The 24420-nt window shown below is 57.4% G+C and overlaps 3 protein-coding genes across 15 annotated transcripts in view; 1 reads left to right on the top strand and 2 right to left on the bottom strand.

Annotated features, from left to right (window-relative positions):
• The first annotated feature begins 51 nt into the window (after positions 1-51).
• CHRM4 (cholinergic receptor muscarinic 4) lies at positions 52-12601 on the top strand. Its single transcript, XM_021009802.2, has 2 exons — positions 52-960; positions 10480-12601. The coding sequence occupies exon 2, from the start codon at positions 10532-10534 to the stop codon at positions 11978-11980; it is 1449 nt and encodes a 482-aa protein (XP_020865461.1). The 5' UTR covers positions 52-960; positions 10480-10531; the 3' UTR covers positions 11981-12601.
• A 1535-nt stretch (positions 12602-14136) lies between these two features.
• On the bottom strand, positions 14137-16180 carry MDK (midkine). Its single transcript, XM_021009850.2, has 5 exons — positions 16040-16180; positions 15441-15520; positions 15167-15328; positions 14843-15004; positions 14137-14539 (listed from the first exon to the last, which is right to left on the bottom strand). Exons 2-5 carry the CDS (start codon positions 15517-15519, stop codon positions 14514-14516), a joined length of 429 nt encoding a protein of 142 aa, XP_020865509.1. The 5' UTR covers position 15520; positions 16040-16180; the 3' UTR covers positions 14137-14513.
• Positions 16181-17482: 1302 nt separating this feature from the next.
• DGKZ (diacylglycerol kinase zeta) overlaps positions 17483-24420 on the bottom strand; it is a 66079-nt gene continuing 59141 nt past the window's right edge. For 7 of the 13 annotated variants that reach the window (XM_078148168.1, XM_078148171.1, XM_078148169.1 and 4 more), the window contains 14 exons: positions 24179-24241; positions 23942-24015; positions 23753-23864; positions 23378-23577; positions 23039-23139; positions 22644-22949; positions 22467-22507; positions 20471-20616; positions 20315-20346; positions 19800-19843; positions 19410-19530; positions 19062-19095; positions 18803-18902; positions 17483-18519 (listed from right to left, as the gene is read on the bottom strand). In XM_078148168.1, coding sequence (XP_078004294.1) covers positions 18403-18519; positions 18803-18902; positions 19062-19095; positions 19410-19530; positions 19800-19843; positions 20315-20346; positions 20471-20616; positions 22467-22507; positions 22644-22949; positions 23039-23139; positions 23378-23577; positions 23753-23864; positions 23942-24015; positions 24179-24241 — 1491 coding nt within the window. In that variant the 3' untranslated portion in view covers positions 17483-18402. The remainder of the gene's footprint in view (positions 18520-18802; positions 18903-19061; positions 19096-19409; positions 19531-19799; positions 19844-20314; positions 20347-20470; positions 20617-22466; positions 22508-22643; positions 22950-23038; positions 23140-23377; positions 23578-23752; positions 23865-23941; positions 24016-24178; positions 24242-24420) is intronic. The other 6 variants (XM_021009659.2, XM_021009662.2, XM_021009660.2 and 3 more) reach the window with 1 other exon arrangement.

Genomic DNA, 24420 nt, shown 5'->3' with positions numbered 1-24420 from the left:
TAGTTCTCCATGGACCCCGCTCGTCCTTTGAATGTCTCCCCACCCCCTAGCCGCCCCCACCCCCGCCTTCCACGAACTGCCCTGCCCAGAATAGCAGGACCTCCGAAGCAGTTCTCAGGTCACAAATTAAGTCTGAGGACCTGAAGTCCGGTGACTTCGGGGACCCGTCCGCCTGGTCTGAGCCGCAGGTGCGGCGATTCCCTAGCGACGCATCTCATGGCGACCCCCGGACAGAGGAAAGGAAGCGGCGTCGGTGGTCTCGGGCTGAGCCCGGAGGTGTGCTCGGACTTTGGGGACTGGGCACAGAGCACCGGGGGTTAGCTCCGGGCAGGAACCTCGTAACCTTTCCTGGGGGCCGTGTCACCACGACAACGAGGACCCTCTCCCCCAAACACACGCACTAGGACCCCCGGGAGGACCGCGCCTCGCGCCCGGGACGTTCCAGAGGTTGCAGCTGTAGCCCAGAGGGCCAGCGGCCGGGCTCCCGCGGGCACCCCTCGGGTTGGCCTGGTTAGCGCGAAGAGCTGAGCGCAGCCCCGCGGAGGGGAGCGCGCGGCGCGGAGGGGGGGTGCAGGGAGGAGAGGCGAGTGGGGCCGGCAGCCCGTGGGGCTGCCCCGCGGTGATTGGCTGCCTCTCCGTGACATCACGAGGCTCGGGGAAAAGTGCGAGGGTGAGAGAGACTCGGAGACACAGCCGCCGGGAGCCGCGGACCGTGCAGGGGCAGTCCCCTCCGCACCCCGAGCCGCACTGCCCCCCGCCCGTCTCGGCCCCGGCACGGCCCCCGCGGCGGCCACCTGGCCAGTGGCATTCTGCCTGGGTCCGGCCCGACACCCCTCGCCTGCCCCTCCCCGCTCTGCTGTCCAGTTCACACCCGTCCCGTCCATCCCATCCTGTCCAGTCTGTCCCGCCAGGGCCGCTGAAGGAGCCTCGGGGCAGCCCGGAGCAGCGCAGCCCAACAGGGTAAGTGCGGTCGGAGAGGGCGCGTGACGCGCCCGCCCGGGGCTGGACTAGCAGACCAACGCACTGATGGAACCTAGGAGGGAGTCTGGAGCCCTGCAGGGACGCCCTGGGGTCAGAGGAAGGGGGGGTCAGGAGCCAGAGGCCCCCAGAGAGAGGAGGGGTGCTTCGGGTCGCCGGGATGAGCCGATGGGTGGATGGGCGTCGGGGAGCACACAGCCTAGGAGCGGCCTTGGACAGGCGGGCGCCCGCCTCCCAACTTACCCTGGGCTTTGAGCTCCGAAATGGCCCTGGGGCCCCTGGCTCCGGGCCCCCGGTCTTGGGGAGGTGGGGGTGGGGGGGCTTCCACTCTCTGCGGTTCCGCCACAGCCTCTGGCAGCGCCACTCCTATTCCTCCTACCCGGGAAAGCTTCCCTCCTGATTCAGGATCCCCAGAAGCAGCGACAAGTCCAATCGGGAACCATTCCTCCCGCTCTGTGCACCCCATTCAAGCAAGCCCCGTGCCTGAGCCTTCCTCCCTGAGCTGCGGCCTCGTGGGTGTCCGAGAGCTCCCACCCATCTATCCCCCGGGTTTTTTATGTGTGGTATAACCTGGGCCGCACCCTCGGGATTCCACATTCCCTTCTCTAGCTCTCTTCAAGGACCCCCCCTCCCAAGGCTATTTCTGAAGGGAGAAAGGACTCCAGTGGATCTTTTCAACCACCTTAGGGCCTCCTCCCACAACCCCCAATCCTGGGGAGGGAGAGAGCTAGTGGGGACTGGGACCTCACAGGGCAAAACTGTAGTATCCATGCATCTCCAGTCCCCGGGAGAAACCAGTCACCAAAATCGAGTTCATGGCGTCATCACCATGGGTGACCTCAGGCGGCAGTGATTGCTGAGCAGGGGGGCAACACGGCACCCCCAGACCGCTCCCAGGGCTGAGCTCCCCTTGCTATCTCTGAGGACCGGAGGTAGACCCGGGTGGAGACCGACCCCGGAGCGTGCTACCTGCAGCCGGGGACGCACCTGTCGCTAAAGAGCCCAGGGCTCAGGGAGCGTTCCCTCACCCAGCCTTCCAGGAAACAGTCTTAGGGATTGCATATTCCCACTGCATGCAACTAGGCACTTGGACACAAAAACACAGTCTCTAGGGCGAGTTCTGGAGCTCACCTCCTGCCAGCTTCTTCCAAAGCTCTGGGCCAACCACAAAATCCAACCCGGGCAGCCCCTCCTAGGCAACATCTGGCTGCAGCGGCAGCACCATCTCTGCCCTCGGCTCTGGCCCTGACCCTGTGGGGCCTACAACTCTTCCTGCAACCTGTCTTCCCGAGTTCCCGACAGGCAAGCCCCAAATGCCTTCTGTGAACCAATGATTCATAGGGCTGATCCACTGTTCCCCATCGGAGCTCTCCAGATTCAGGCTCCTAATTAGGTGCCGGGCTGCTTGTGACAGCTCCTTAAGATTCTAAGCTTTCCCTAGTCCTGAAGGAAGAACGTCAGCCCCTTCCCCAAGGCTGTGGCCTCATCTCCCTTTTACCTCTGACTCTTACAAAGAAGTATCAAATTTCGAGTGATCCAGCATCCCCAGGTCAGAGCTCCCATGTCCTGATGGATGGGGAGGGCTTGAGCACAGCCATGCATCGGGGGCAGCTGGGCATGCAGAACAGAAATTGGATGGACAAGCCTTCTGGCCCCTATAAAAGGACTTCCTTTGGCCCAAGGGGAGAAGGAAGCTGGCATTAGATTAGAATCTTCCCGACCCCCACCCCCAGCTCCCTCACCTTAATGTAGCAGGAGAGATTTGAAACTGGAATTTCTTTTTCTAGTATATGACTTGGGATAGGAGTGAGAGAATTTGATATTGCACACCTACCCCTGGAAAAGGTGGGAAGGACTTCCCAGACTCACCAGATGAAGTCTCTGCCCCTTTCCCTTGCAGGCTCTCTGGATCCCTCAGCATCTCCATCTTGCCCCACTCCTTGTTCCCCCTGGAGAAGGGGTCTGGGACTGAGGACTGAAAAGTCATGTCCCAGCGGGTAGCCAGCACCTCTTCTTTTTTTTTCTGCTCAGTTTTTATTTGCTGTCCTCCTCCTCCTCCAAAACCTGACATTTTAAGGCCCTGCGACTGTACAAATCTATACAGCATTGGCCGCGTGCCCATCTACATATGCCCATTTACATGCATGCACTGGGTCCATCCATACACGCACACACTCAGTGTGTGAATGTGGGAGAGGCCCTAGACAAAAAGTATGCTTGCTGATTGCAATCAGCTCCCTCCCTTCCGTTCCTGTTTCCACCCAGGCACCTCTTCGATCACCCCTCCACCTTCGCCGTCAGCCTCCCCAGGTTCTGGAAGGGCAGATGGCTAAAATCCGACATCCCTAACTTTCTCCCCCCATCTCTGGTCAGCCCTGATCTTCCAGGACTCGGAGCATGGCTGAGAAACCCCTAAGCCCAGTCTGGGAAATCATCCTCAGCATCCTCCCTCTCCCTAGCAAGGCATGACTCTCTAGACCAAACTTGCAAAGTGAGACAAGGACCTTCCTCTGGTCCTCTCTTCACCACCTCCCCTCTCCCGTCTCCTCCATCATTTCTTTTTCCCTTTCCCAAAGCTCTGGCCCCATCAGAAGGTACGATTCTGCTAAGCTTCTGGTAGGGTCAACAGCACCATCTAGTGGTGATTGCAATCTCTTCAGTGCGCAGGCCCTGCCTACCTGCCTAGCCAGATCAGGGCTGTGTGGGAGATGGACAATAGCTTTGGGAGCTGGAGTGCAAGGGTGGAGGTGGGGGGGGGTTGGGGCATCAGGGAGGATACTGTATCCATTCTTCTCCCTAGGGTGACGGCTCCTTGCTGCAAGCAAGCACGAGCCCCAGCCCTCTCCCCAGCAGGGGCCCCACAACGGATGGGACTCCCCTCCCCGCACAGCTCCTCCCTGTCTGGAGGCACCTGCCTCTAAGGCTCTGGAGGCTCAAAGGGGGAAAAAGCAGGATCCCATTTCCCCACCATGCCTGCCTCTTCACAGGCCCGTGATTGGGCCACCACAGGGATCCCTTCCATCCAGGACCATGTCCAGTGCCCAGCTTCACAAAACCCTTCCTCTGCCCCTCTCCCCAACACACACACACATACACACTCTGGAGGTATCATCGGAGGAAGTGGCCTCTCATAGCATGAACAGGAAGGCGTGGAATCCAAAAACCTGATTTCTTACTTGGACTTTGTCCTGTACCAACTTTGTGACCTTGAGCAAATCACTTCCGTCTGGCCTCAGTTTCCTCAGCTGCAACGACAACAGTAAACATTCATCCAGAGCTTTCTGTGTGCCAGGCACCGGACCGTGCTAATCACTGGGGCTACAAAGAAAGGTAGAAACGGCCTGGCCTCTAGGAGCTCACAGCCCCCAGACAACTGTCTGCTTACCTATTAGACAAGACAGAAACCGGGTAAATTGGAGAGAATGTCCAAAGGAAGGCCTGGCCCCTTGGGTCAGGAGTTGGGGAATCCCTAATAGCTCCTCTCCAGAGCAGGGAGAGGGAACCCCTGACTTCCTTAGAAGGGATAGGGCTAGAGTGAAAGTCAGGAAGCTTGGGTTCAATCCTGGCTCTGAATGACCTTGAATAAGTCTCCTGCTCCCCACTTTATGCTGTATTTCCCTCATTTGTAAAATGAGGATGTTAGATTGACATTTACACAATGCTGTGAGGTTTGCAAAGAATTTTTTCCTGGAGTGATTTTGATTGATTTAGAGGGTCCCTGGTGAGGAACTTCCCTCTGCTAGTGCAGGTGAGCAGCTGATCTTCAATTTAGGACTTTTTTAAGAGGCTTGGGTGCTGAGAGATGGAAGTGGTTTGCCCAGGGTCACAGAGCCAGGAGGTATTAAAGGCAAGGTTTGAACCCAGGTCTTCCTGAGCTGAGACCAGTCCTTTCTCCACTCTCCCCACCCCCACTGCCTTCTGCATAGCATTTTTTAACAAATATCAACTCATTTCACCTCATAACAACACCATGAGGTAAGTACTATGAGCATGAAGACCTCCACTTTTTAGATGAGGAAACCAAGGCACAGGTAGTGAGTGTCTGAGAGGGCATCAGAATCCAAAGCCAGGACTCATGTTCTTTTCCCAAGGTCCCTAGTCCAAGGTTCGGGCTGTTCCCCAGCCGGCAGGACTCCAGGAAGCCGACATCTTGTTGCAGGGGAAGAAGGAAGTAGAGATATTTGGGGAAGGAGGTCAGGAGACTCCGCATCAGCCATCCTGGGAACAGAGAAGGTTGGACAGAGACATGGCCTCGAGTCTAGAATGCACTGTTAGCAAAACAGGTGGAGGATAGCACTGGCCTCCACTGTGGGATCCACAGTACAGACAGAACCCGGCAAGGTTTAGTGCCTGCTTGGGGTCCAGAATTAGTCCTGAGTCATTTCCCAGCTGGACCCCTAAAACCTGAGAACCTAGAATGTCAGAGCTGTGGGGGGGGGACCTTAGAATCTTGAATGTCAGAGCTGTAAGCGGGGACCTTAGGACCTAGAATGTCAGAGATGGGAAGGACCTTAGAACCTAGAATGTCAGAATTGGAGGGGGAGACCTTAGAATCTTGAATGTCAGAGCTGTGGTAGGGGACCTTAGAACCTAGAATGTCAGAGATGAGAGGGACCTTAGGAGCCAGAATATCAGAGATGGGGGAACCTTAGAACCTAGAATGTCAGCGTTGGGGGAGGGTTAAATCTCATCTAATCCAACTTCTTAATTTTACAAATGAGGAAACTGAGGCCCAAAGAGAAGGCAGGAATGGCATGATTACCCACTGAGCACAGATGAGTGCTACCTTTAGCCCTAAGCACCTTCCAAGGGGTGAGAAATGATGGGGGCTAGAGGAAGCCAAGGCCCAGATAGGCAAAGGGAAGGTGGTTCTTCTTGACCCCAGTCCCCCTACCTCATCCCCTGCCCAGAAGCTTCTTGGTGACCCTCATTTCTACTGGCATTTGATCTGAGCAGGAGCTATTGCTTGACAGGAATCCGTGCTTAGTGTGAAAGAAAAGCAGGGTGGGAAGGCGCAGAGAGGCCCCTGGAGTTGTGACAGGGAGCCTGGGGGTTAAAAGCTAAGAACAGTTGACTTGTGCCCATCCCTGAGCTTCCAGCACCTCCTAGGCACAACTCCCTTCCTGCTCTCATCTTCTTCCTCCTTCTCCCATGTTTTGACCTCTCTTCCTCCAGGTTTGGGGTCCCCTTGCTACTCTCCCTCCATCCCTTAGGAGAAATTCAGACCCACATTTAGAAGATTCCCAAACTAGGTGACATCTTATGGACCCTTAGCACAGAGCCTTGCATTAAACCTGTGTCCGTGGTGCTGACCACCACCCGGACTGTGCTCTACGCTCTGAGGCTGGAGGAGGGGGTGGGACACTTACCCACTAAGAGTAGCAAGTCCCAGAGGAAGCACAGCCCCTGTACCCAGCCAACCCTCCCCCCCCAACACACACACACCAGGGTTGGAAGGAGGTGGGGCCTCAGGACAAAGCTCTTGTCTCCTCAAATAGTCTATCAGATGGGAGTTCCATGAGAAGGAACCTTAAAGCATAAAACATTAGAGCTGGGAGCACCCTGGAACCTACAATGTCAGAGCTGGGAAGGACTTTAAGACAGAGAATGTCAAAGAATGGGTCTTGTGACACGGAATGTCAGGACTGGGAGGGGCTTAGAACCTAGAATATCAGGGTTGGAATGAGGCCTTGGAACAGGGAATGTCAGAGCTGGGAGGGGTCTTGTGACATGGAATGTCAGGACTGAGAAGGTCTTAGAACCTAGAATATCAAGGTTGGTAGGGGCCTTAGAACAGAGAATGTCAGAGTAGAGCAAGAAGATTCTAATACCTTCATTTTACAGATGAGGAAAATTGAGGCCTGCAGACACAGAGGTGAGTTGCGAGCTCATGGCAGACCTAGGACTAGTTCCCAGACCTCCTGACTTCCAGACCTTCCCTCCACCTGTCTGCAGATGCTTGTGGGCAAGGCTTTGCCTGAGGAGGCCCTAAACCCTGGTGTCCTCTTTTGCATGAGTATATGCCTTAAGCAGAGGCTCCTGCAGGGATGTTTACAAGCATATAGTGCTTCTGCTGCTGCTGCTCCAGCCTTTGAGTGTGAGTGTGTGAATGTGTGTGACTGTGTATTTGTGTATGTGTGTTTGAGTGACTGTGTGAGTATAGTTGTTTGAGGGTTTGTATGTGTGTGTTTGTGTGAGTGTGACAGTGCCCACGGCTGAGGGTGTGAATGTCGAGGTGTGTCTGCCCTTGCGCGTGCGCACGTGTGCCAGCTGTAGGCCTGCTGGTGGCTGCGTATGTGAGACGGGAGGAGTTGCTGGGGCTGCCGTGGGAGGGTGCCATGGTAGGAAAAGGAAACTTGCCGATTTTTACATTTGAGTCCAAGCTGTAAACACGCCTGCTGCAGCAGGAGGGACGGGGGAGTGGGCTGTCAGCAGCTCCCAGGGAGCCGGTGACCCCTAGGCAAGCTCACAGATGGCTCAGGCGAGGAGCTGGAGGGGAGAGCCTGGCCTGGAATTGACAAGCGGGGAAGGAGTCTCTGCATCGGCAGTCCGTCTGGGCTCTGGTCTGACACTCGAGGCCGTTCCCACCTGCCTCCCTCTCTTGCCAGCCCGCCCTTCTCGGGCCAGTGCCCACTGGGGCAAGGGTCAGGACATTTCCACTGGTCGCTCGTCTCTATCCTGAACTGGGGATAAAGTTCCCTCTGAAGACTGAAAGGCACCTTAAATACCTTTTAATTCAAATACCCACCCAATTTATAGAGGCGACTGAGGCTTAGAATAGGGAAGGGATTTTCTCAAAGAGAAATGAACTGTTGGCTGCCCTCTGGATTTTAGTGCTTGGGACTTTGGGCCTCAGTCTCTTCACTTGTAAAATGGAGATGTTGAACTCGTGACCTCTGAAGTTGCTCCAGCCCCCCCCCCATCCTGTGGTTGCTCGCTGTGGGTCTTGGTCACAAAGGCTGAGAGCTCCATGTTCTGCCGGCTCATCGGGCACGACCCCAGGCACATTCCATTCTCCCTCTGTTCTGCCTTGGAGAACCATTAGCTCCCGTCGCTTCTGTCATCACCAGCTCGGAGTACTCACCCCTAGACTCTTCCAAAGCGCCCAATGCCTTGTAGACATCCACACTGGGTGTCCCACATTCAAGTATCCTTCCCCTCTCCCCACTGTCCCCAGCGCCCTGAAAGTCACCACCCTCCTTCCAGGCCCTCCAGCCCCCGAACCTTGGCATCCCCCTCCACCTCCTGTCAGATCCATGGCCCAAGATTGACACACCTACGTTCCCATTTCTCTCATGGCTGCTGTCTGGGTCATGCTCTTCTCACCCCTTGCCTGGACCCTGGCGAGAGCCATCCAACACGCTTCCCTACCTCGTGTCTCTACCCACCTGCCTCCGCTCAGTTGCCAAAGAGGGTGCTGAACTGCTACTCTGTGAAATCCAGTGGGTTCTGACGACCTCCCAGAGCACATAGAAAACCTGTGGCATTTATGACTACCTTTCCAGTCTTGTACTTTACTCCCCTCCAGACACCATATTGGCCCATTTGCCAATATAGAGGCAGCTAGAAGGCAAAGAGGGTAGAGCACTAATCCTGGAGTTAGGAAGATGTGAGTTCAAATCCAACCTCAGACATTTACCTGCGAGGTGACCCTAGGCAAGTCACTTTAACCTCTGTCTACCTGAGTTTCCTCACCTATAAATAAATAATAGCATATTATGTATGCTATTATGATAGCATAATAGCATCTCCTTCTGAGGGTTGTTGTGAGGTCAAATGAGATAATATTGTTAAGTGCCTACCACACAGAAGGCACTTAATTATGATTCCCTTCCCCTAAAGGTTTGTCCCCTTTCTTTCCTCTTAAATGACACCACATTTCCCTACTGAACATCTCCTCCTTCACCTCTGGCTTCCTTCAAGATCCTGCTCAAACGCCTCCTTCTGCAACGGAGCCTCCTTGATCCTTCACTGCCAGTCCCTTCCTCTCTGAGATTGCCTTCTGTCTCCTGTGTCTCTAGCTTACGTAGACCTAGTTCTCTAGATTTCAGCATCCCCTTTAGAATGGAAGCTCTTTGAGGACAGGCACTCTTGCTTTTGTCCTTGTTTGTGCAGAGCTGAGCACAGGGCCCAGTGCACAGTAAGTGTTTGTTGTCTGACTGACTGACTGACTTTAGGGTTGAATGAATGAGTGAAAAAGCATTTATTCAAAGCACCTACTGTGCATCAGACTGTGTGCCTGGGAGTCCAAAGTCCAAAGTGACACCTTCTCGGATCTTACCACCTAAGAGAGACAACATAGAGAGGGGATGGTGGCCAAAGAAGGGCATCACAGGAATGGGGGACGGCAGGAAAGTAGAGACATGGCAGGTCCCCTAGACATGCCCCTTCTGGAAGCGACGCCTTGAGGAACTGATGATCTGGGAGATTCCTTCCATCTCTGCCAGCTCATGAATCTAGGAACCAGGCTGGCTGTTCTTTTATCTGCCCTATCCTCTAATCAAGGGGACGTAGAGCCGGAAGGTACTTTAGGGATCATATAGATCCCTTGTCTGACACAGAGGAAGAAACTGAGGCCCGGAGAGGAGGAAGTGAGTTGGCCAGGGTCATCCAGGTAGGAAGCAGTAAATGAAAGCTGAGTTAATTCTAAATGTAGGCTCCTGTCTCTGGTCCAAAGCAGTCATAGGGATCCTTGGGTCTAGAGACAACATGGCGACCTCCTCATTGTACAGACAAGGAAACCCAAGTGTGGGTTTGGGTCCCAGGCTTGACCCTAACTGGACCAACCTCTTCACTGCTCTGTTGGCTCTTCTGTAAAATGGAGACAATCACGTTTGAACCATTTAGGTCATGGGGATGTTATGGACAGAGCTGTTTATGTTATAGAGTAGTGGGTAGAAGACCTTCATATATAGTTTATATACATATAACTATATATAGTTTGGTGTGTGTAACTATATACATACATATATATATATGTGTGTGTGTGTGTGTGTGTGTGCGTGTGTGTATAGTTTATAGTTATGAGTTTAAATCCCACCCCAGCCTCTGTGTGACAGGGCCACAGAGCAATCTCTTCACTGATCTGGGCTTCAGTTTCCTTATCTCTAAAACAGAGCTAATAATAGCTACTACATCACTGCGTTGTTTCGAGGCTCAAATGAAATCACTTCTGTAAAGTTCTGTTTAAGTGTGACCTATTAAGACTATCATTATTATTAATTATTGTTGTTATTATTAGCAATAATAAGGCAAAGTATCCACTTAGATTGGTAGTGAGAGTTTTCTCACCTAGGAATTCTCTAGATGCCAATAAAATATCCTCCTGTTATTTCTGAAAACACATAAAAATGTCAGTGCAGAACTCAAGAAGGGCTGAGGGGCCAGACGAGGGCCGAGTGTGGGGGGGTGTTGCTGGGAGGAAGTTTGGGGAGGTTCTGGAGCTTGCTGCCCCCCCCAATCCACTCCTCCTTCTCCAACCCCCTTTCTCTGTCTCCTCAGAGTCCATCTGTGATCCCCATCTCCGGTGCCCGGCCCTAGCCATTCAGCTAAGATGGCAAACTTCACTCCAGTCAATGGCAGCTACGGCAACCAGTCTGATCAGTCTGTGCAGGCGATGCCCTCGGCTCCCAACCGATACGAGACGGTGGAGATGGTGTTCATTGCCACCGTGACTGGCTCCCTGAGCCTGGTGACCGTTGTGGGCAACATCCTTGTCATGCTCTCCATCAAGGTCAACCGGCAGCTGCAGACGGTCAACAATTACTTCCTGTTCAGCCTGGCTTGCGCCGACCTCATCATCGGGGCCTTCTCCATGAATCTCTACACTGTGTACATCATCAAGGGTTACTGGCCTCTGGGGGCCGTACTCTGCGACTTGTGGCTGGCGCTGGATTACGTGGTCAGCAACGCATCTGTGATGAACCTCCTCATCATCAGCTTCGACCGCTACTTCTGTGTGACCAAGCCGCTCACCTACCCAGCGCGGCGTACCACCAAGATGGCGGGCCTCATGATTGCCGCTGCCTGGGTGCTGTCCTTCGTACTCTGGGCTCCAGCCATCCTCTTCTGGCAGTTTGTGGTAGGGGAACGGACGGTGCCGGACAACCAATGCTTCATCCAGTTCCTGTCCAACCCGGCAGTCACCTTTGGCACAGCCATCGCGGCTTTCTACCTGCCTGTGGTCATCATGACCGTGCTCTACATCCACATCTCCCTGGCTAGTCGAAGCCGGGTCCACAAGCACCGTCCCGAGGGGCCCAAGGAGAAGAAGGCCAAGAACCTCTCATTCCTCAGGAGCCCCCTCATGAAGCAGAGTGGCAAGAACCCGAGCCAGAAGCCGCTGGAGCCCGGGAAGGAGGAGATCCGTAATGGAAGGCTCGAGGAGGCTCCTCCGCCAGTCCTGCTCCCGCCACGGCCAGCAGAGGAGAAAGACATGTCCAATGACTCCAGCTCGGCCAGCGTCACCCAGAACACCAGGGAGAGGCCCCTGACTGAGGGGTCCACAGCTGAGACTGGCTGCAGCCCGTCCACTCCGCTGCCCCCACGCCCACGAGCGCTCAATCCGGCCTCCAAGTGGTCCAAGATACAGATCGTAACAAAGCAGACGGGGAACGAGTGCGTGACGGCCATCGAGATCGTCCCTGCCACGCCTGCCAGCTTGCGCCCGGCCGCCAACGTGGCCCGCAAGTTTGCCAGCATTGCCCGCAATCAGGTGAGGAAGAAGCGGCAGATGGCGGCACGGGAGAGGAAGGTGACGCGGACCATCTTCGCCATCTTGCTGGCCTTCATTGTCACCTGGACGCCCTACAATGTCATGGTGCTGGTCAACACCTTCTGCCAGAGCTGTGTCCCTGACACTGTGTGGTCCATTGGCTACTGGCTCTGCTATGTCAACAGCACCATCAATCCTGCTTGCTACGCCCTCTGCAATGCCACCTTCAAGAAGACCTTCAAGCACTTGCTTCTGTGCCAGTACAGAAACATTGGTACTGCCAGGTAAGTGGGCATGGCTCCATGGATGGGGACTTCCTACCGCTCTGGGTTCTGAGCGGTTCCAGGGTGCCTCTCTATGGCCCACTACCTGTCCCACTCAAGAGGAGAGAAAAGACTCAGACAGGTGGCATCCTTTTCCCTATGGCCTAGAGGATGGCTCAGGAAAGGTACTGGAGTGTCCCCAGTGTGTTTGGAGTCACCAGAGTGGAAGGTCTGGGAGGCTTGGTCCTCACATTATCCTTGTTCCCTGGCCTCCAAGGGCAGGGAGTGGTGGATGGGCCCCCTAGCCCCAGAGGCTGCTGGTGGGACCAAAGTGGACTTTGGCTCCAGAGAGGTCGTGTGGATTCTTTTCAGGACTTCAAGGCCAGGACCCAGCAGACATGTGGCCAGAAGGAGCTGGATACCCTCGTATTGAGATCGGGGCGGGGGGGGGTTTGGGAGGACCTGGAAGAAAGCAAGGTCTGCCTCTAGGGAACCAATGTCTAACAATTCCCTGAAAACCTGAGGTGGTTGGACATGTATACCTGGTGACTGGAAAAAGGGGTGGGGTGTGGGGCGCAGTGCTGGCCAAGGTGCCAGGAATGCGGCTGCCGGAGGGGAAGATTGGGCTTGAACCCCAGCCAACAGGACTACTGGGTGGGGTGCGGCATAAGAAGGTGTAGGGTTGGCATGTGGATGCTTGGTTTCTTGTATGTAGGGGTAGGGAGGGGGAAATCAGGCCCTTTGGCTCTGAGGGTCCAACTGTATTGGGAGCAGCTCCCTAACCCCGGTGTGTATGTGGTACTGCTTAACCCACCTGCATGCAGGGTTCAGCCCGACCTCCAGTCTATTCCAGTAGGCAATAAATCTCCCCACTTCCCTCTTTGTAGCCTGGCCAGTGGGTCTCCCTTACTCCCCACCAAGGCTGTGTGACCTTTGTGGGTTATGTTGCGGATTCAGAACACTGAAAGTCCTTCCAGCTGTCAAACCCTGTAGGTCTAGAGGTTAGAGTGGCTGATCCCAAGAGCTCACCTCATCCCCCCATTTCCCCCTGGGCCGCAGTAGCTCCTTCCACCATATGGGGTTGGTGCAGCCGGACAGCTTCATGGTCTAAATTGAGCCAAAGGGAGGCTTCACCACTTCTCACCTTCTGTGTTCAGGATGCTGACTGGAGACTATTGGGCATCTGTTTGAAATGAGAGCAGGGCAGCCTTGGTGCCCTCAGCATCCCTGGAAAGAAGGAAATGTGGCCTCCTAGGTCTTCACCTACAGCCTCCCTCAGGGTCTCACCATCTTGCTCCTGAAATACACTCACATTTGAGTGGCACGTGGGAGGGATGGGAGACTAGGGTGTGTGTGTGTGTGTGTGAGAGAGAGAGAGAGAGAGAGAGAGAAACAGAGACAGAGACAGGGACAGAGACAGAGAGAGACACAGACAGAGGCAGGGACAGAGACAGAGGCAGAGGCAGAGACAGAGACAGACAGAGAGATGGACAGAGATAAGACAGAGGGAAGAGGGAGGGGAAAAGGAGATTCCAGGAAACGTTGGAGGAAGAGGAAAGAGGAAATAGGAGAATCAAGAGGAGAGAGGACAGAGAAGAAAGAGAAGGCAGGGAAAGGGAGGAGAGGACAAGATGAGGGAAGGAAGGGGAGAGAGGGGGGAAGAAGAGAGGCAGAAGGAAGAGGACACTCATAATTAGGGGAAGTAGACACACCTACAGGGTGGGAGGGAGAAAATCTGGCCGCATTGCCTTGGGCAGGATCCTTTTGAAGAGTCTGGATACCCAGAGCAGAGCAGAGAGACCTGGAGCTTGGATTCTGCTGAGAGGTCTGGCCCCACCCCACTGCCCAGTGGGGTGCCTGCTTGGTCGTCACTGGGGAGAAGAGGCCTCAAGAATTTGGGGGGTCATGGTGGGGCACACAGGGAGAAAGGTTTTGTACCTGGTTTTAATTTTTTAAGAGATGTTGCTTTCCCCATCAGCACCATGCATTCTGAGCTCAGCTTGGAAACAGCGGGGTGAGGGGTCAAACTCTGTCCTCCCTGTGTGGCCAGCCCTCCTGTCCTGGCTTTCTGGATCTCTACCCTCGCCCCTTCCTCTCCCTCCTAAATCCCAGAGAATCCTCTCCCCAAATCACAGCTAAACTATTGGAGAAGGGAGCTTTTATATATTAAAAACAAAAGGCTTTTATTGGAAAAAAAAGACTTTATTTTTATTTTTTAATAAAGGTGATGGCTTGAATAAGGGGGTAGGCTGAATTGGAGCTCACATCAGTGGGGTGAGAGGAAGCCAGGGCAGGGAGTGGAAGGCCTGGTCCCTCCCTCCCCTCTGAACCTCTCCACCCCTTCATGCCAGGGCTCCGGGCAGAGCTGGGAATGATGGAGGGAAAGTGGGGAGGAGGGCTTCGTGATTGATAAAGCTAATGATAAGAAACAAGGCACCTGGTGTGGAATAAGTTCTGGGGGGCTGGGAAGGGGAGGGGGAGGCAGAGGGAGGAAAGGGACAGGGCATCTGGGAGTCTCCCAGAGGCAAAGCCCCCCTTGTCAGGTGGTGCTTCAGGGTCTAATCCTTCCCCTTCCCTTTCTTGGCTGTGAAAGAGAAACCAGACTGGGGTTAGTGGTGAGAAATAATGGTGGGGGAGATCTGCCCCTCCTCCTCCAGCTCTGGCCCTGCATCCCCACCCCCGCTCATTCCCCACCTCGGCTACCCCTCTCTCCCCTCCCCAGCAGAATGGATCTGTGCAATAGCAGCTTTCTTGTGGGCCTGGAGGAAAGGGCTAATTCAGGCAGGGCATCCCAGGTAATGGGGTTCTGCCTCGGGGGACACCAGCTGGGTCTCCCCCTAGACCCCAACAGGAAAGTGGAGCCTTCTATCTTCCATCAGATATTGACCTCTGATCTTGGCTTTGGCCTTGAGGGTACAGGGCTTGGTCACTCGGATGGCCTCCTGGCACTGGGCATTGTAGAGGGCCTTCTTCAGGGTCCCCTGGCGGGTTTTGGTGCCAGTGCTGCTGTCACAGGCGCCCCAGCTCTCAAACTTGTATTTGCAGTCCGCTAGAGAAGAGTGGAGTCAGAGGGAGGGCCAGCGCTGGCCGGGCATCCTGCCTAGTTGGTCCTCTCCCTTCGGCCCCCAGTACCAACCTCCCCTGTTTGCCCCGCGGCCCCTCGCTCTGCGGCCCGGGTGTCTTGGGGGTGTGTGTGTGGTGCTTTCCTTACCTCCAAACTCCTTTTTCCAGTTGCAGGGGACCTTACACTTGAGGCGCCGGGTCTCGCCCCCACAGTTGCCCTCCCGGAAGCCAATGCCACAGTCTTTGCTGCTGGGCGTGCACGGGCCCCAGTTCCATTCCTCACACTCCGAATTGCCTTTCTTCCCCTTGTCTGTAACAAGGGCCCGAGGCAGGGTGGCCATTAGCTCCCCAGGGAGAGCTCATTTCCCGGGGACCCAGGGAAGGAGCCCACCCCTCCCCCACTTCCCTTAGCTTCCCATCACCTTTCTTGTTCTTTGCAGCCTCCGAGGGGAGGGCCAGGAGGGCCATGAGGGTGAGCACAAGGAAGTTTCGGAGCTGCATCCTGGGGTTGGGGGCGGGGGAGAGGTTCAGGGGTCAGAGCATGATGATACTTGGACCCTCCTCCCCACCATCACTGCATGCTCCGGCCTGATACCGAAACGGTGTGCGTAGGGAAGGGCATGCTCCCCCTTCCACTTGGGGGCTGGGCCGAGGCCCTGCTGACCCCTCCCCAACAATGGACCAAGAGCCCCAGGCTCTCCCCTCTTCTTCCAAGCTGGGGCCCCTCCCCTCTCAGCCGAGGCCCAGCGGGGGGTCCCTGGGCCTAGCCAGCCAAGGATGCGGGGCCCCCGGCTGCCGGGGCTCAGCTCCGGGGGAAGTGATGGGGCTGGAGCGGGGAGCCGCGGGGAGGCTCGGGGGGAGGGCCCTCCAGAACCCCGGGCCGCCCCGCCCTGGGGTGTCTTGTCCTCGGGCGGGGCAGCTGCCCCCCCTGCCTCGTGTCCCCGGCCAGCTCCCGCGTCCCCGAGGGGTGCCCTGGACCGTTCGCTGCCCGGGTCCCTCCCTGGATCCCTCGGTCGCTCACTCGGCCCCGGCCCCGGCGTTTGTCTCTGCTCCCCGATCGCTCGCTCGCTGCCTGCTCTGGGCTCCGCTCCCGCCGCGGCCGCAGCTGCCTCCCGTGCCCCGGCCCGTCCCACTGTCCCGCTCCGGCTCCTCCCGCCCCAGCCCCTTTTGTCTCCAGAACCGGTCTGAGCCGGTCACATGGGCCCCCGCCCCCTCCCCACTAAGGGGAGGGACTCCCATCCTCCCCGACCCTCCCCGAGGGGCCAGCCCCCGCCTCCGCCCCTCCAGGGGCCGGCCGGGCCCGAGGACGCCCCCAAACTTCTCTCCGGAGCGGGGGAAGCTGGGGGATCCCGGGCCAAGAGGCCGCTCTCTTTTCCGTACTCTGGGGGAAACTGAGGTTTCCTCTTCAGATGAGAAATGCTAGGCGGAACCCCAAGCAAGTACGTGTGCTCCTCTGTGGATGTCTGGAGCCCCAAGGGCCTGGGGCCTCAGTTTCCCCATTTGTGGCGTAAGCGGGTGGCACTGGATGGCACCTCGGGCCCTTTTCCAGCTCTACCTTTGTTCCTGTGAACGTCCGTGTGCACCGCCCCCCCCCCCCCCCCCCGCCCCAAGTCCGCGCGGTCTGGAGGTCCCAGGCTGCTGCCCTGTTCGGAGGCAGCGTTTAGCACCCTGGCTGTGTCCGGGCGGCGTGTCAGCTCGAGACTGTCCTATCCCACCTCCCTGGGGGAGTGCCCAGCGTCCACTCCCCTTCCAAGCCATCCCAGGAGCTCGTTTCTCCGGCCTCTCACCCTCGGTGACCCGGCGAAAACTCCAAACCCAGGGGCACCGAGGATGGGAAGCTCACCCCTGGCCTGGGCCCCAGCTCCTTCTTCCACCTGCACAGTGGAATCCCGCCCCCGCCCCGCCCCCAACAAGGCCAGAAGGCAGCCTGGGGGGCTAGGCACTTCCGTGGCCCCTCTTGCCTTTTTGGAGGGACACTTTGAGGTGCAGGCTGGTGCTGAGGACAAGCAGGCCCCAGAATTCTGATGACCAGTTTAAGGGACCCTAGAGATGGTTTAATCCAACTCCCTAATTTACAGACCAAAAGATGGAGGTTCAGAGAGGGGTGAGTGACTGAACCAAGGTCATTTGGTTATGGCAGAAGCAGAATTTGAATCCAGTTCTCTCAGGAGATGCTAAGCCTTAACACTCCAAGTTGCAGAATGAGGCCATCTGCCTCTTCTGAGGCTCAGTGGAGGAAGGGATCTGGGTCCTAAGGAGTGGGATGGGGCCCAGCCCTGTCCTGCCGAGATGAGGAAGGCCAGACACAACAGCCCCAAAGCCAGGGCTGCCTCCTTTCCACAGCATGGCCTCTCCAAGCACAAAGGCTGGACGCCCCCTGCCCCCCACCACACAGCCATCACCTGGAACAGTCCTGGTCTGGGCCCTCCCTTTGGCCTCCACCAACCCCAGAACAGAAAGCAAGTTAGGAAAAAACATCCATTTTACTGAGTTACACCCAGCTGGGCTGTAAACACGACACCATGACAAGCTTCCCTGGCCACCCCCCGCCCCCCATGTGCTGGATGAATCTCCCCACCTCGGGCAGGGACTGCCCTGTCTGCGATGAAATGGTTCTGCGTGCTAAAGGCAATGGAGGGGGTGGGGGGGCAGGCTCCACCAGGAAGGTGCTGAAGTGGGCAGGATGGCTTGGGATCCAGAGGGTAAGAGAACCGAGTGAGGCCAGCGGCATCGAACACCCCCCGTCTGCCTCAGGCTCCACAAAGTGGTGTTCCCCTGCCCTCCTGGGCTTTCTCTGGATGCCTTCTCACCTCATGGCTTCAGGCTGACCCTCCCTCGACTCCTGGGGCCCAGATTCACTTCCCTCCAAATCCCCCTCTCTCCTGCCCTAGGATCTCCCTCTCACTAAGGCAGCTGAGGAAGGTGTTCCGCCTCCTGGGGACAGTGGCCGGGATATGGGCAGAGTCCTGATCAGTCTTGGCGGCTGTGGCCAGGGTCACTGGCTCTCCTGGCTGGGCAATGCCCCTCCCTCAGGAAACTGCTCTCCCTCAACCTTCCTGGTCAGGGCCGGAGGCTTCAGCCTCCAGGATAGAGATGGGGCTCAAAAGCCAGGCAATAGAACATGCACAGGATGGGGGGAGGGGGGCCTGTAGCCCCAGGCTCTCCGAGTCCAGTCTCTGTGTGCCTCCCTCAAGTCTTACAGGCCCCAGGTGGGCCATGGGGCTCCTTCCCCAGGCGGGGTCCCCCCACGGTGCTGTCCACCTGGCCCAGTGGAATGTAGCAGTGTGAACAAGTGAGGCCGAGGGCTCGGGCCCTCCCCCCCATCCTGGTCCCGGAGCAGGGGCGGATCCGGGCCCTGCCGTCTTGCTTCCAGGGGTCACTGAGCTACACAGCCGTCTCCTGATCCTCCCTCTGGATCATCTGGTAGTGCTGGCGGTTTTCCAGATAGGCGGCCAGCTCAGTGTCCTGGGCTTTCTCAGCCCGCTGCCTCGGTGTGTCACCCTGCGGGCCAACAGCCAGTGAAAGGAGTTAATGCCTAGCACCAGAGCCCAGGCCAAGGTGGAACCCTGGCTCATTTCTGCCCGCCCCTCAGCTCCTTCCCAACAGCTCAGGTTTCACCAGCCACGTGGTCTCCCTAAGTCTGTTGGACTCTCCCTGGGCAGCTTTCCCTTCCCCAGCCACCCAGTCCTGGGCTGGAGGAAGCAGTGGCCTCCCTCTCCTGCCCACTGGGGAGTGGCAGCCCGGCCCCTATGCCCTCTCAGTCAGGCCTCCCCATCCTGGGCACCTGCAGGTCAGTCTTCATGAGCGAGGCTCCCGCCTCCACAATGTAGTGGCAGATGGTACGCTGGCGCAGGGCGGCTGCCTGATGGAGGGACGTCTCCCCGCTGCAAAGGGAGCAGCTGGGTGGGGTCCAGGACGAGGCAAGGGCCCTCCACCCACCCAGGGCCGTCTCCCCCTCCCAACCTCTCCCCTGACGAGGAGTGAGCTGCCTGGCAAAGGGCAGGGTCCCAGCAGCACGGGGATAAGGGTGCCCAAATACTCACTTCTCTTCTACGGCATCGATGATTTCTGTTGGAGCTAGAACACGAGGCGAAGGAGGAGAGGGAAGGTCAGAGACACACCTCTTGGGCAGAAAGTGGATGGAAAGGAAAGAGGGAACCCCACCCTGAGGGCTGGAGGAGTTCGAGCTTGATGGAAATTTGGAGGTCACCCAGTCCAACTCATTTTACAGAGAAGGAAACTGAGCCCCACAAAGGGCTTGCCCACCATCACAGAAGGAGCAAGGGGGGGCACTGGGATCTGACCCTAGGCCTCCTAACTCACTCCAGCGGCTTTTCCCTGCCCCCAGCCCCTAGCAGTTCGGTCTGGGACTTTCCTCCCCAGGCTCTCACCATGGTCCAGGAGATAGCGGACGATCTCCTTGCTCCCAGCTCTGACAGCATGGTGTAAAAGGGTTCGGCCCTGCTCGTCCCGAAGCATGAGATCTGCCCCTGCTCGGTGGAGCTCCTGGAACTGGCGGGACAGGCAGTAGGAGACTGGGGAGCCGGGCTGCCTGGCTCCTTCCTCCTAGGCCTTTCTCCCTCTACTTTTCCCTAAAGGGACCAGGGATCTGTCCCTGTGCTCCTCTCCTCCCTCCCCAGCCAGCTGTCCCGAAGAGTGTGTTCCCCTGTGGGTGCCCCGGGGTCCACCTGAGGGAGAGGGGACTCCTCCTGGTTCCATCCCGTGTGGCCACAGTTTGGAAGGGGAAGGAGAGCCCATTCTTGTGGGGGCAGGGGCCATACCTTACAAAAGTCATTTCTCTCAGCAGCTTCTATCAAGCCTTCCCCTACAGAACAAAGCCTGCAGGTTACAGGTGGGCCAGGGGCCTCGACACTGTCCATCTCCCACAGGATCCTTTACTCACACCCCGGCTCCTGCCCTCTCCCAAACTATTTGTGTTCAACTGCTCTGCACATCTTTGGATTTATTCACGCTCTCTTCAGGCTGCACAGGGCTGTGTGTGGACTCCTGACAAGCTCGCTGGGGGAGGGATGGATTTTATAGGGTCTAGGGGGAGGATGGGCTGCTACAGGAGAGAGGAGGGGGTCTGGCATCCATTTGCAGCCACCTGGCCTTTGGGAGACTTAGAAGGGGCCTGGGGAGAATGATGGTCTGGGGACTGGCTGATGAGAGGAGCTTCCCAGCCTCCCTCTGCCAGCTTCACTGGCGTGGGCCTCGGGCTCACTAGCTAGCTGGGTCCCCCTGCCTGCCACTCTGCACCTCCACGTCCAGAGCCCACAGAGAGAAGGCTCCTCACCTTTCGGGGGCACAGCATCCCCTTGGTCTGGCCTGGGAATAGAGGAGGGGAAGATATGACGAGGCTATTATCTGGGGCCGGGACCGCTCCCCCCTCCAAGGGCCGCCCTCTTCCCTGCATGCCCAGGGACTCTCTGGCCAAGGCGGGGGTGCACACCTGGGCCTGGGGGATGGTGGTGGTGGAGAGGTGGGGTCAGGGCTTTGGGGGGCCTCGAGGGCAAGCCTGGCAGGGGTGCCCATCAGCTCTGGGTCCAGCACATAGAGTTCATCCTGGGCAATCTCGGTCACGTAGTTGAGATGTTCCTGTAAGGAAGTCTCTGGTCAGGCCCCAGGCCTCTCCCACTGAAGACGCCCTGGCACCCACCCTGATGGGTCCTGGTGAAGGCAGAGATAATGGAGCATTCTGCCTGCACCCCTCTTGTAGACAAACATATATCTATATATATTTATTATTAAATAATACCTATATAAATTTTATGTGTGTGTATATATAATACATACATATACACACACCTCACTTAATAAATGCTTACTGACTGACTGAGCCCTCTTATTAATACCGTGTATTACTAGTTTCTCTGACTGATCCCCGTTACTGGGCCGCTAGGTGGCGCACTGAACACAAGTGCTGAGACTCATCTTTGTGAGTTCAAATTTGGCCACAGGCTCTTATTAGCTGTGTGACCCTGGGCAAGTCACTTCACCCTGTTTGCCTCATCTGTCAAATGAGCTGGAGAAGGAAATGGCAAACCACTGCAGGATCTTTGCTGAGAAAACTCCAAGTGGGGTCACAAAGAATTGGGCACAAAGGGACAGGACGGAACCACAGTCGTAATCCCCATAACAAACTGTGAGCTCCCTGAAGGCAGGGATTGTGTCTTACTCAGACTCTGTCTACCCCGCAGCCCACGCACAGCGCTCTATATTCAGTAGGTGCTTAATAAACATCTGGGGCGGGGAGGGGGGTGGCTTGATTCTTCTTCCTAGTGACTGCTGTTTCCACCAATCATCTCTCCAGATTCCAGCCCTGGTGGCCCATCGGCCACCCGAATCCAGGCCTTATCAGCTACTCCTCCCTGAATATCAGCTACTCCTCCCTGAACTGGAAACACAAAGATCCTCTGGCTGCCACTGCTGGTGAGGTGTAGGACAGCGGGGTCTGGACTCCAGGGCCCACACTTTGTTCTGGGCCTCAGTTTCCTTCCAGCTAAGGCTTGCCCTGTAACTGCCCTCGGCAGGTGAGGCCACCCCCTGGCCCCGGGCTCTCCCTCCTTCCAGTCTCTCTTCTCTCTGGGCAGACCTTCAGGGCTGCCATCATCCTCATCACCAGCCCCAGACTTATCCCATCCCCCTCCATTTCCTAGACCAGTTGGCCTACAAGCTGTTTCCTGACCCTGGCTTTCAGTTTCCTGACTCCAATCCTTTGCCCAGGCTGTCCTGGGCCTACAGGGCTGGAATTCACTCCCTCCCTCCTCCAGCCCAATCCCTTCAAAACTCAGCTTGGAGAATGGGGGTTTCTGTGGGAAGATGGCTTCCCTTATGTTCTCTGCCTTCCCCAAACCAACTCCCGACCATATTTCCTTCTCTCTACCTGCAAAAGCCAAACTCTTCAAGGGCAGGAGGGGCAGGTTCATGTTTGTCTGTGCACTCCTAGGGCCTGGCTGGGGGCCTCCAACACTTCAACATCAGAGGCGCCGACTAGACCCTAAGACCCACTGACCCCCACCTCACTGCCATCTGGCCCTTCCCCACCAGGTCCAGAGAAGCCTTCAAACAAGTCCCACTGATTTTCAAGTATCTCCATGTTTCAACCCCCCACCCCAAACGAGATCCCTTCCCATCCTTCAGCTAGTGCGCTTTCCCCAGGGCTCATCAAAATCCTATGCAATGTTTAAGGCTCAGCTCCCTCACAACCCAGGGACTCCCTCAGGGGACACACTGGCCTCTACAGCTTGCCACCTGTTACAGGGATGGCTGCTCTGTAGCCCTGACTAAAGGCCCGAGACTACAGAAGACCCTGCACAGCCCTGCAGAGGGGCGGGGAGAGGAAAAGACAGAGATAGAGACTATGTGGGCTGGGGCTGGGGGGCTTCTCAGACACCATGCTCTCGGGCATGATCTTGAGGCGGCCTGCGGGCCACCTCTGTACTTGCCTGGGCTCGATCTATCCTGTAGAATCTATTGGCTGTAGTAGCTGTGGGAGAGAAAGGGTGTGAGGAGCTCGGGTATCCACCTCACCCTTCCCACTTGAGCTCCCCTGCCCAGAAGGGGCACTGCCAGGACAAAGCCCCCCCACCCCACCCCTGGGCCACTCGTGGGCAGGAACTCACCATCCAGGAAACACCAATTGGGTGACAGTTTCTGGCCGGATGAAGCCGTGGCTCCTGCTCCGTTGGGTTCCTGCTCGGGAAGGGGGGAAGGTGAGGGGTGGGCGTGAAGGAAAGGCTGAGACAGGGAGAGCGGCGGAGGCAAACCAGAGAAAAGCCATGCCGTGCAGAGAGGCGCTGGCCCCCCGCCCGGCCCCCGTGCCCACGACTCCGTCACCCTCCTCACCCCCTGCTGCAGCCGCTCGATGTGGGTCCGGCAGAGCTCCAGGTCGCTGTCCCCTGGCACCACCACAGTACCCAGCGGCACGGCTGTGGAGACAGCAGCACACCTGTCAGCCTGGGGCTGGCGCTGGGGCTGGGACCCTGCCGCCCCTCACTCCCGGCCCAGGCTCACGCACAGGCCTCCCTGAGCTGCTCTTTGTCGTAGTGCAAGGCTTCGTAGTCATGCATGCTGACCCGGCGTAGCTGGATCCGCAGCTGCTCGGGGACGGGCTGCTGGCTGTGGCCAGAGGGGCCAGAGGGAGAGTGATCAGGGACGGGCAAGTGGTCAGGGAGCCTGGTCAGGGGCTGAGTGCGGCCAGAGGGGCCAGAGGGAGAGCAATCAGGGATGGGTAAGTGATCAGGGAGCCCTGGTCAGGGGCTGAGCGCGGCCAGAGGGAGAGCGATCAGGGACGGGACAGAGGAAGGGCAAGACAGGCGCCACCAGGCAGGGAGGTGGGGCCGGGGCCAGGCCATACTCGCTGTGCAGGGGCACGGAGCTCCTCCGCTTGGCCTTCTGCACCATGGTGGCCTGGTTGCGCAAGGCGATGTGAATGCAGGATGCAGCCAGCTTGCAGGGTTCCCCATCCACCTGCACCGGGATGGCCTTGGCCGTCGTGAGCACCACCTCCCGGCACTGGGTGAGGCGTTCGCCGTGCCCGCCCACCTGGAGAGCAGCCTGTGGGCACAGCAGAGCTCTGCCACCCCTGGCCTGTGCCCCTGTGTATCCTCTGATTAAGCTCCTCGGGCAGCCCTGGGGTCCATCTATGTGTGCTGCCCTGGGACACCAGAGGGGCACACAGGTGCATCCTCTGGACAGGCCATGCTGCCCGGCAGCCCAGGGCCCTTCTCACCAGTGACGTCATGGTGAAGCCGATGACCTCGAGGTAGCCGTCGTCGTGCCGCTGGGGCTCAAAGTCATGGTGGTCACCAGGGTGACCCCAGGGCATGGTGCCCGCACAATACCTATGGAGGACAGAGCGTGAGGGGCTGACTCTGGGCTTCAGAGGTCGAGGCCGAGGACCACCGCTGGTTTGTCTCACCTGGGGATGTTCAGGAAGACGATGCACTGGGGCTTCAGGTCCTGGATCTTGGGGGTCAGGTCTGTGCCGTCACACTGTAACAGCCTCAATGTGGGTGACGGGGCCGGCAGAGGGGCCGCTCTCCCTGCTCCTCAGGGGATCCCTCCCTGGCTCCCAGGGTCTGAGTGATGGGTCTCCTGGAGGACCGTGAGCAGGGTGCCCAGCTGAGGGGTCAAGGGGAGGCAGAAGGAGACTCACCACCACTCGGATGTGCTTGGCCAAGTCTTTGGAGCTGCCCATGAGGAAGTCAGAAAAGGCCGTCTGTCAATAGCAGAAAGAGGGCGTCATGCCTGCTTCTCGGAGGCCTCCGTCCCAGGGAAGCCTGGGGAGCTGGCGCAAGGGCCACGTGGCCAGGAGACCACGGGGTTAGTGCACTGGACTTGGGACTCTCAGCTCCACTACGTACTGGTGCTGTTCTCTCTCTCAGCCTCTATTTCTTC

Source organism: Phascolarctos cinereus, unplaced genomic scaffold (genome assembly GCF_003287225.1).
Source record: "Phascolarctos cinereus isolate Bilbo 61053 unplaced genomic scaffold, phaCin_HiC Scaffold_9;HRSCAF=440, whole genome shotgun sequence".
Classification (NCBI taxonomy): Eukaryota; Metazoa; Chordata; class Mammalia; order Diprotodontia; family Phascolarctidae; genus Phascolarctos; species Phascolarctos cinereus.
Note: the sequence above shows the minus strand (reverse complement) of the source record. Positions and strands in the feature narration are given on the sequence as shown.